The sequence below is a fragment of the Bos mutus genome, chromosome 10 (assembly GCF_027580195.1).
Source record: "Bos mutus isolate GX-2022 chromosome 10, NWIPB_WYAK_1.1, whole genome shotgun sequence".
Taxonomy (NCBI): Eukaryota; Metazoa; Chordata; class Mammalia; order Artiodactyla; family Bovidae; genus Bos; species Bos mutus.
Window position 1 is genome coordinate 43,024,653 of NC_091626.1, and position 12,032 is coordinate 43,036,684.

The window sequence follows — 12,032 nt, forward strand, 5'->3', positions numbered from 1 at the left end:
TAAATATTTCATTTTCCTAATCCCTAGAGTCAAATATGTTCTTATTTCACTGTAAAATTCAAGCTCAAGGTTCTTAAATATCAGTATATAAGAACAGCTCAGTGTCTATAAGGCAGAGCTGTGTCTACATTCCTGAAGACTGCCATAAAGACAATACTTTGATTAAAGCACAAATATCAAATTTTGTATATGTCTGATCTTTTATTGGTGACTGACATGTTTTAGAACTTCTCATCACCATTCTAAATAATCACAAAAACCTACTTCATAGTATTTGAAAGGCTGAACTTTTTTCATAATTTCATATCTATTGGAAAAGACTGAATTCTAGATTTTTTCCTTTCTATTAATTCTCCTTAAGTCTTCTCTCAAAAATGGCAATTCACCTTAACAACCCAGTTTATACTCCCAGATTCTTTACTATTAATGCATGGGAAAAACCCAAGAGCTTCAAGGGAGAAAAGGATGAGTATGAAAAATAAAAATGAGTATATTGTCCCCCTTTCTCATACTACGTTCAAAGCATTTCTTTTCCACTTGCTAATTCGCCCTGTGGAAGTTAGTCATTAGCTCTGTTTCATCTCTAGATCCCGTCTACTTGGAATCTGAAATGTTAAATGGAGCAGCATACTCAAATTTTCTTCAAAGTTCTCTAATTTTATGAGCCAGTCATTTAAGTCTGATAAAGAACATGGTTTATTTGTATGAAAAAATTTTTCAGCATGTCTTTGGGCTTGTCAATCTAGGATATTACTGTATTTTTTGATAGCTTTAAAGATACAGATTGGGTGGTAAAATTCTAATTAGTAATAATAGAAAATTGTTAAAGTATAGAACACTTTGGTATTGTAATCTTTCAAATTGATGATCTTTTGAGGTTCATTAGAAGAAAAATTGATTTTTTTAATATATTGTGACATAAAACATCAGGATGTTTTATTATCAACAAAGTTCAATTCATTGTATGTACTGTTGTCATGAATTTCCAGCCATTTTGTTATTCAGTATTACGCAGAACATACATTTATGTATTAAAATGTGACTTTTGACTTTGAAGATTATGGGAAATTCTGTAGTACATTTGAAAATTATCACTGGTCTTGAGGAAAGAACATTTGCTGTCCAAAAAGCTAGGTTGTTGGAAAAATAACTCAAATTTGCAATACAAAAATAAAAAAGTATTATCTTTTGATTATTTTGCTTCTTACCTTTAAGTTTCTGAAATTTCCTATTTTATTAATTTTAGGGGGGAAATAGTTTTTCCACTTAAATTTTCTTATTGTACCTAAGTAAAGCCTTGACTCTTCATATTGCTAGAAGATTTTGAATATTCTTCGTGCAAATAGTACTATGCTCATTACTTTTGTAAAAAAAAAACACAGGGTTTTGTCCTTCAAGGAGTTTTAAACCACTGGGGATGACAAAGCCTGCAGATGAGAAGTTACAGAGAATAAATACAAGATAACAAAGTAGACAGTGCATATTATACATTCTTGAAAAAGAGATATAGAATTGGCAATCACAGTGCAGTGGAGTTACTCAAATGAGACTTTCTGAGAAAGTATCATATTTAATAATTTAAAATTAAAAAAAAAAAACCTATTCAGGAACTCTTTTTAAGTTCTCTGGGGAATTCCTAAGAAGCTTAACAGAGTTCTTGCCTTGAAGTGAAAGTGAAAGTCCCTCAGTCGTGTCCAGCTCTTTTTGACCCCATGGACTATACAGTCGATGGAATTCTCCAGGCCAGAATACTGGAGTAGGTAGCCTTTCCCTTCTCCAGGGGACCTTTCCAACCCAGGGATCAAACCCAGGTCTCTCTGCATAAAGCAGATTCTTCACCAGCTGAGCCACAAGGAAAGTCCCTCTTTCCTTGAAGGACATTCAAATAAAATCCTAATTCCTTTTCCTTCTGACCTTATCTGTATCTTGGTTAGTGTAGTTATTGACACAAATACACTGAATATATTTATTATCTTCTTATTAATTATCCTACTAATCTTAAACACTGAATTAAATTGAAGTTTAGCATAACTTATTTATCTTTCAAAGAAAGATAAACCCCCCAAAGTATAATCGTATTTTGTGATTTAAATTTCATTTTCTCTGAGTTAAAAAATGATTCTCTTCCAACCCCACCTCCGAGGCTAGGATACATTTGTCTGGCAGCCTAACAAATGAAAGCTAGAAGTTCACTGGGGATTAAAGTTATTGTAGAGTTAGTGTTAGTTGCTCAGTTACGTCCAACTCTTTGCAACCCCATGGACTGTAGCCCACCAGGCTCCTCTGTCTGTGGAATTGCCAGGCAAGAATACTGGAATGGGTTACCATTTCCTTCTGGGGATCTTCCCAACCCAGGGATTGAACCCTGGTCTCCTGCCTTACAGGCAGGTTCTTTACCATCTGAGCCACCAGGGAAGTGCTTGAGTCATAAAATAAAGGCAGGGCTTCAAATAAGTTACTTTGTAAATATTTAAAAGTCCTAGAGTAGTATCTCCCTCATTTTATAATTTATCTATCCAAGCAGTAATCAGTAAAAAATGGTTGAACTAAATGAATTAGTCCTACAACTGCTCTGGTCAAAAACTGTATAACCTCAATCCAATTACAAGAAAACATCAGACAAATTCAAATTGAGGGACATTTTACAAAATAACTCACTAGTATTCTTTGGAAATGTCAACGTCATAATTAACCAGATGGAGTCAGGATCCTTTTAATAGTGTTTATCAAATCACCATAATGTAAACTTTAAATTTCTTATAATTTTGTCAATTGTACCTCAGTAAAGCTGAAAAAAAATTTTTTTTAAGTGTCAAAGCCATGGAAGACAAGGAAGGATTAAAGAATTCATCACAATTTAGAGGAAACTAAGGAAACATAGCATCAAAATGCAACATGGTATCTTGGATTGGATCCAAAGACAGAAAAGGACTTTAGTAGAAAAGCTGGAAAATTCTGAATAAAGTCAGTATTTTAGCTGATAGTATTATATCAACCTTAATTTCTTAGTTTTGATCATTGTACTGTATAGTTATGCTAACATTAGGAGAAGCTGGATGAAGGATATATATGATAGTGATAACTCTCTGTACTATTTTTGCAGCTTTTCTGTAGGTTGAAAATTATTCCACAATAAAAAGATGTTATTTTTTTTTTTTTCTTAAGGCCAGTAGAGAAATTAAAATAGTAAATATATATATATATATATATATATATAAAACAAAAGAAACAACAGAAGGAGAAATAAATACAGATAAAACAAAGAAAATGAATGGGAAATGATAGACCTCAATTCACCCGTATCAAAAACTATAGTAAATGTAAGTGAAGTAACACTCCAATTGAAAGGCAGAGATTGACAGATTTGTTTGGAATGCACAATCCAACTATATGTGTCTACAAGAGTCATGAAGTGAAAGAAAGTGAAAGTGAAAGTTGCTCAGTTGTGTCCTACTCTTTGGGACCCCATGAACTATAGAGTCCATGGACTTCTCCAAGCCAGAATACTGGAGTGGGTAGCCATTCCCTCCTCCAGGGAATCTTCCTAACCCAGGGATTGAACCCAGGGGTCCTCTTTGCAGGCAGATTCTTTACCAGCTGAGCCACAAGGGAAACCCACGAATACTGGAGTGGGTAGCCTATTCTTTTTCCAGCAGATCTTCCCAACCCAGGAATGTGAAATGGAACCGGGGTCTTCTGCATTGCAGGCAGATTCTTTACCAACTGAGCTATCAGGGACTCAATATAAAATCACACATAGGCTAAAAGTTAAAAAAAAAAAAAAAAAGGACTTTTTACTGTTCAAGCTAAGTTGAGATGCTATGACAGCACAAGTGTTGGTGGATCCCCAGGGATTTATAGCATTTAACAATTCGGCATGTAGTCTATATACCTATCCTATTGCGGGATAAGGATATCCCAAACTGAATATATCATTTCCAAAGTCTAAGGCCAGGAAGGGGAGAGAGGAAGGGGGAATGCGGAAAAGGAAGGAAGGAGTAATAACCCTTTCTCACCAGCTTTTCTTTTCCTGTTTGGTGGCTAACAGGATTCCCATCTTCTAGCTTTTAATTATTAATCAATTTTTACAAATGTATGTATTTAGTTCTGTGAGATCCAAGAAGATTAACAGGAGTTTTCTCATTCTAGTTGGCAGATATGAGACGTGCAAATCTCCTTTCCCTGAAGTTGAGATTATCCAGGTTGCCAGCTTTTGCAAAGGGAAAAGTTATAAAGTTATTCTATTTTAGGGAGTAGTATACTTCAGCAACCTCCTTTTTGATACTCTGCTTTCAGAATTATATAATGAAGGCCATTTCTGTAAGACATGAATTATAGTAAGGAAATTTATTGAAAACACTGTCTTAGTACTTAAAATCTTTTTCCTTGCTGTGTAAGACTTTACTACATAAATGAAAAGTTTTATTAAATGTTAGCGTTTAATTAGAATTTTCAGTTGTATTTTGAGTTTGTGCATACTTTTGCTAACAAACACAATGTAAGAATTCTTAACTAAAACTTTATTTTAGTGATCCTTGTTGGAAGGATCAAAGGACAAAAAGGATCACCTTTTTGTGTCTACTTGTGGTGGTACTTAATTCTTTGCTTTGGGTTGAAAAAAATTAAACTCTCCATGCTACAGGATGTTGTAACAAAGCAAATGCTTTTCAAGTGAAAATAAGAATTAAATATGAGAAGAAGGTTAATAAGCATGTTTTTAATTTTGTGAAAATGTTTTGAATATGTTTCTCTGATTTTAGTATATTGGGATATTTGTCTTGTTGTTAATCCTTACATTAGTATTCCTTTAGGTAAAAGCTTTCATTTTTATATATTGACTAGCTTTTAGAAAGTGTTTACATAATTTTAAAGTGTGATCGGGTGGTCCGTATGTTTCCCTCTAGTTATTTCTTAGTGAGGGCAGTCTCAAGTATATTTCAGATTTGATCTACTTGGATATGTTAGCTTTTTCCTAATGATTTTTTTTCCTGCAAGTGGTATATCTACCCCTTAGTAAGTGACCAGAAAGCACATGAAAGAAGAAATATGTTCAGTGCAGAAAATTGTTTTGGTTGTCATTTTCCACCCTTCTGTGACAGCGAAAGATTTTTATAATCCTGATGTTACAACTCAGCTTGTAATTATTGTCTGTACTTTTTTTATAATCACCTAATTACATATAAAGTTATGAAATGCCTTGTAAGCATTTCTCAATTACCTTTATCACTTGTGTCTTTAAATTTACTTTATATGTAAGATTTTTTTTTTAATTTCTAGTACTATACAGTTGGAATTAAGTATTTTTGTATTTGAGCAGTATTTAATCTTTGAATGTCACATTAATGTAGAAGAGAGTGAGGATGAAAATCAAACATGTGAAGTATATACATTGCTCAGTTGTGCCTGACTCTTTGTGACCCCATGGACTATACACAGTTCATGGAATTCTCCAGGCCAGAATATTGGAGTGAGTAGCCGTTCCCTTCTCCAGGGGATCTTCCCAACCCAGGATCGAACCCAGGTCTCCCACATTGCAGGCGGATTCTTAACCAGCTGAACCACCAGGGAAACCCAAGAATACTGGAGTGGTAGCCTATCCCTTCTCCAGCAGATCTTCCCAACCCAGGAATCGAACCAGAGTCGCCTGCATTGCAGGTGGATTCTTTACCAGCTGAGCTACCAGGGAATCAAATTTGAACTAAATCATAAAGATTCTGTGATTCATTAACTGGACTGTAGAGAAACTGATTGTAAGATTTAATTCTTAGTGGATTTTTTTTAATAATTGCTTATTTTAAAATGTGAAGAAATTTGTTGATATATAACTAGCAATATTTGACAGGGAAAGTGTTGATTTTAAGGTTATTTACTGATTTGCAAAATATCAAGTCTGTCTGGCTTTACTCGGTTGTCTGTTTTATACTTACAAGATGTCACAGCATACATTTTTAATAACTTTTTCTTGTAATTCTGTCACTAATAAATCTTTCATTATTTTATCACTAAAAATCAGTTCAAAGTAGAGCTTTCAGTTTAATTTTTTTGAAAAGTTTCATGTTTTCATTTTTGAAAATATTTTAACAACTTTGTTGAATAGAATTGTGAAAAGAATATTTCTACAGGAAGGCTCTATTACGCTTCAGGGAGGGAAAGCATCTAGTAGAATGTGTACTATGGTACCTTCTCAGGAAAGCTGCATTAGATGTTTAATATTGTTTATTGAATTTTCAATTTGCATATCAGATGTTGGCTGTGTCATAATCACAAATTTGTTGAGAGTAAATAACCTTAGTATTGTAAAGATGGGGATTTATTATTCTCTTATGCATACAAAAATGCCGTGTTTTGTTTTTTATTCTATCTATACAAAGATGTTAAAAATGGTGATCATGTAGGTGTCTTTGATATATTTAGATATCATTTGCCTTTTTACTTTGAGTAAAAGTAGAAGCATATATTTGATAAACATTATTAAACTAATATTTTGCTTCACTGATTTTTAATTGGAATTTATATAAAGCATTTAGAATAATGTTTGTCAAATACAACTAATTTTTTAAAGTTAATACAACAAAAAGGCAAAATGGTAAACCTCATTTAAAATTTACTTTGAAGCTCAGTGTTTTTGCTTTCTTAGTTGTCTACCACCTCCCTCCCTTCTCCCTCCCTTCTCTGTTCAAATGGAGAGGATATAAGGAGAGTACAGATGCAGCAGGTCTTAAACGAAAGCGTTCCCAAGGTACAGTAATTGTAGTTTTATTTCTCCTTGTAGATATATTCCTGGCTTGTAGCTTTCAGTTGCATCTATAGCATTCAGTTGTACTTAGAGCATAGAAATTATTAGTTTTATAGAAATGTATCCAGTGTGTTATTTTGGTTAGTATTAATTATAAGTGGTATAAACATTTGCAAACCATGTATATAGTTCAGCAATAGGATATTTGCCAATATTAACATGCTTTAAGACAATGTGAATGGTTTAGAGAGAAACAAAATTTTGTTGACTTAACACTGTTAATATCTTGGTCTTATAGTTTTAATGTTTTAAGAATATGTTGCTCAGAACTGTTTTAACAAAAATGCAGTTTTGAAACATTGGATTAAAAGGCTTAAAGTACTGACTTAAGAATCAGACATAGATTTAGGAAAGTAAATAACTTAAACTCTTGCAAAAGATTTTTTAATTATGGAAAGTTCTTTTAGTTAAAAGACTGAGTTTTTACACTGGGTTTGTGTTTTGTTTTGTTTTGTTTGCAAGAGAAGGTATTATTCAGGTTTGTTATGTTAATTGCATCTTGGTCTTGTGTTCACTGTTAGTAGTAATGTGTCCTGGTAGGTCAGGAAGGTATAAATTGGTTTTTCATAAATTTTTGAAATGGCATTTTTAACCATAACTCCGAAGTACATTTTCTTGGCAAGGATTTGCTTTTCTTTGTATTCTAGTAAGAAATACCTTTTCACAAAAAGTGTCTTATGGTCTTAGATCTTCACCAGGACTCTATCCTCAACAGAAGAGTCAGACTCTGTCACTAGCTAGTTTTGTGGCAAGTCACTTAATCCCTTTCTTTATACCTCTATGTGTTTATATATAATGGGACATAATATTTTGCTTTAAGAGTATTTTAAAGACATAAATTAGGCACAATGATTTGAAGGTGACTGGTTTTATAAAGGTATGTGAATTTTTCTTACCTCTATATAAGAGATAAAGAGAAAAGTTTAAGTCCTTCAGACTGTAAGAATTATCAAAAGATGAATTGGTGGACATGTTTTGAGAATTACCTTAACCTGTTGCTTCCACAAACATTACTAAATTTGTGATACATGTCAAACAGTATGCTAGGACTGTGTTTGGTGGTAGTGATACAAAGTGATTAAGGTATAGTCCCTGCCTCACAGAGTTTTATTCCCAGAGAATATAGGTTTGGCTTTTTTTTTTTTTTCTTTAGAGCTCATTTCACCAAGCATACCTCATTACAGAAATGAAATAACCATACTAATTTGAACATAATAGTAGGAAAAAACTGATTTCTTTTTAAAAGCTCTTTCAACTTTGGGGTTCTGTTAGGGTGAGCAGTATCCAGTGATAATTGGCTTTAATACCCATTCCCAAAATACCTTATATTCTAATAAATTAGGTTATTCTCTTCCCAGTTTAAAGATAATTTTTTTTTCACCTGAGTCTTGTTTTATCTTATGCTGAGTAGTTTCCACAGAACAAAAAGTAAAGTCAACAGAAGAAATGGAACTTAAGTTTCTATATCAAAGGTACTGAGGACTTTCATGAAGGTGTATATCCCTTAGACCTAAGGAATGATCAGATAACCTGGGAAAGCAGTTCTTTAATAATCAAAGCATATTTCCTAAAGAGGTTAAAATTATGGTAGTTAAGCCAGTTTTATTCCATGTTGTTCTAACAAGTTCCCTTTTCCTATAGCATGTTTAATAATTTATAAAATAAAGTCCCTGTCCGTGACTTGTTTCACATTGATATATGTTTCAATAAAAGTTTTTTGTTGAACTGAGTTAAAATATTCATTCCAAAAAATCTGTGTATTTTCACTTAAATGAAGTTTGTCTTGGAGAACTTCAGATTTTTCCTTTTTGCAACAGCTATTCATAGTTTCAAATTGAGTCGAAACCACGTGGACTGGCACAGTGTGGATGAAGTATATCTTTATAGTGATGCAACAACATCCAAAATTGCAAGAACAGTTACTCAAAAACTGGGATTTTCTAAAGGTATTTGTTAAATATTATTAGAGTTTGTCAAAATGTTGGGACTCTGACTTTTTCTCTTATATTTAAAATAGACAATTCAGATTTTATTTTCAGTATATTTTAAGTATGTATTAAGTTTAATACAGTTTCTACCATGTTAAACTAACTTTAATTAAAGTGACTGAGTTGACGTGTATTCATTAATAAATAATTATATATTAGGAATGATCTGGCAAGATTATTAAATATGTTTTTTTACTTCTCAAAGCACAAAAGCAGTCAGACCTGAGACAGTGATGTGAAATAAAACATAGCGGTTGAAATTGTGTCAGTTGAAACGACAATTGACAAGCAATTGAAACAGTGTCAGGAAAAGTGAAGACTGGAAATTTTTCTTTGGATTTAGTGAAATGTAGATCATTGGTGACTTAGATGAATTTCTGGGACAGAGACAGATGGGCATGAGTTGAAGTTTAAGTAGAACCTGAAGAAATGGAGGCATTGAGAATAGACAAATCTTTAAACAAAACAAAATTGACTAAAAGGAAGAAAAGAGGGACTGATACCTGGAAAAGATGTGAGTGCATGTCAAAAAATATTTTTTCAAAAATTTTTTCTGTCTGATAATTTTTTACTATCTTTTTAAATTCTTTGATAATAGATGTGCTTACACATTTATTTGTTCATTAGTTGTATTTGTTTTGTGGATTATCACACCTTTAGCCCATTTTGCTATTTGGATGATTCATTTCACTTTTTGATTAATAAGTTCTTTAATTAACTTACTGTGTGTCATGTTTTGCAAGATGTTTTCCCATTTGTCATTCTTCTTTTATCTTTGCTTCATAATATTTTCTTACAGAGATGTTTTTAATTTTTATGTATTCAGTTCATCTTTTTTTCTTTTTGCCTTGTTTCTGGCTTCACTGTCATGTCTAGTTCAGTCCTTTTTATTAGAGCTAATCATTCTATATCTTACAAATTTTATCCCCCCTATTTTTTTCAATATAGTGAAAATGCTATCTCTGTAATAAGTAATAAGCTTAGAACCATGATTTTCCCACAGCATCAAGTAGTGGGACCAGACTTCATAGAGGTTATGTAGAAGAAGCGACATTAGAAGACAAGCCATCTCAGACTACCCATATCGTATTTGTTGTGCATGGCATTGGACAGAAAATGGACCAAGGAAGAATTATCAAAAATACTGCCATGTGAGTGTTTTGATGACTACATTCTCCATCTAGTCAGAGTCCAAACTTTTGTCCAGGGTATAATATAGTTTAATCATTAGTCCACATGTTTCTCCGGTGCCAGCTATTCTGTTTCAGTTGTAGATGAAGCTTTTGGACCAAATTTTGAGAATAATCATATCTAGGTGATGATATAATATTTATTTGATTTTTTTTCCCTCTTAACATGGAGAAGTGAAGGGATAAGAAAGCCTTTTTACTTAATGTATTATTAGTTTACATTAAAGTTGAAAGCAAGAAAAAAGTCTAGTTTTAAGTTTCTGTGTTAATCTCTGCATTGCAGAAACTGAGAATACTGTATAATTCTGAAAAAGCTAAGAATTGTGTAAGTTGCCAGTTAGCAGCTTAACTTGTCCAATTAATTATAACCAGAGGAAACTGAACCCTAAATTTTATAGAGAACAAACAGTGGGTGTTTTGCCAACATGCTAGGCAGGTTATTTACCTCAGTTATTTGTATTCAGCTTTATTCTAAAAGCTTGTTAAGATGTTGTTGGGAGAAGGAATGTTCATGTATGAGTTTCAAAAATATTTAGGACAGTGTGAAAAGGAAATTTTAGAGTTATGGGTTCTGCCACAAACTTGGCTCTCAACTTGCAGCCAGTATAAAGAAAAATCTGATCAGATTTATAATGTGGTGAGAAAAAATCAAGTGTTGAGAACACAATTTATCAGGTTCTGAAATTTCAAGTAAATGTGTTTCTTGAGTCCTAATAAAGCAAATCCTGTATGATACCAGGAACTATGTCCTCAGCAATATCTCTATAATAATACAATGTTGAGTTCTATTTTACTTTTTATTGTAACACCTTTTAATGCCAGCTTATGGGTTAAATTAAAAGTACAGTTCAATTTGAAAAAAACAAAAAATCTTTGTCAGACACTGCCAGGTCATTCTGATCCTTGTCATTCTCTGTAGCTTGTATTACAGAGATCTCTTCCCTCTGATTCTGATTTTCTTTTCTGATGATTTGTACTTCCCACAATATTTACATTCTTGGGGCAAGATGCTAATCTTCTCCTTGGTTACCTAAGGAATCTGAGAAGTAGGTTTAGTAACATGTTCTCTCTGGAGCTGTTCATATTTGGAAAGGTACCAACTTGATTTCTTTGGGTACAAGTGAGGGAAAACTTAACTCAGAAGGAGGATTTAGTAGTCCATAAAACTGAGAAGTCTAAGATTTGCCAAACAAGTTATCAGAATCCAGTTTCTATCTGTTCTACACGCCTTCATTTTTTAGCTATTTTCAGACATCTCCTGTGGTTCTAGATGTGGTTTATATCATCTTGTATTTGAGTTCAGGAAGAAGACAATTAGTCTTTTTTTCCAGAAGTCCCTGCTAGTCTATGCATTTTAATGACTGGTAGTATCACCTGCAACTGCCTGAATCTGTACACGACCATGATCTGATCTGCTGGACTCACCGTCTTTCCATGACACCACCCTTATGGCAGAAAGTGAAGAGGAACTAAAGAGCCTCTTGATGAAGGTGAAAGAGGAGAGTGAAAAAGTTGGCTTAAAGTTCAACATTCAGAAAACTAAGATCATGGCATCCGGTGCCATCACTTCATGGCAAATAAATGGGGAAACAGTGTCAGACTTTATTTTTCTGGGCTCCAAAATCACTGCAGATGGTGATTGCAGCCATGAAATTAAAAGACGCTTACTCCTTGGAAGGAAAAGTTATGACCAACCTAGACAGCATATTAAAAAGCAGAGACATTACTTTGCCAACAAAGGTCCGTCTAGTCAAGGCTATGGTTTTTCCAGTGGTCGTGTATGGATGTAAGAGTTGGACTGTGAAGAAAGCTGAGCGCCAAAGAATTGATGCTTTTAAACTGTGGTGGTGGTGAAGAATCTTGAAAGTCCCTTGGACTGCAAGGAGATCCAACCAGTCCATTCTAAAGGAGATCAGTCATTAAGAAATTGCAATTCAAAACCACAGGGAGATACCACTTCCTATTGACTACAATGACTCTTATCAAAAAGATAGAAAATAGCAAATATTAGCAAGGATGTAAAAAAAAATAAGAACCCTCATATGTTGTTGATGGGAT

General features: G+C 33.3%; 1 protein-coding gene across 5 annotated transcripts in view; it reads left to right on the forward strand.

Moving 5' to 3' along the window:
* Positions 1 to 12,032, forward strand: part of DDHD1 (DDHD domain containing 1) — a 66,897-nt gene that overhangs the window by 20,389 nt on the left and 34,476 nt on the right. For 2 of the 5 annotated variants that reach the window (XM_070377830.1, XM_070377831.1), the window contains exons 3-5: positions 6,638 to 6,739; positions 8,614 to 8,742; positions 9,788 to 9,935. In XM_070377830.1, the coding sequence (XP_070233931.1) occupies positions 6,638 to 6,739; positions 8,614 to 8,742; positions 9,788 to 9,935 (379 nt within the window). The remainder of the gene's footprint in view (positions 1 to 6,637; positions 6,740 to 8,613; positions 8,743 to 9,787; positions 9,936 to 12,032) is intronic. The other 3 variants (XM_070377832.1, XM_070377833.1, XM_070377834.1) reach the window with 2 other exon arrangements.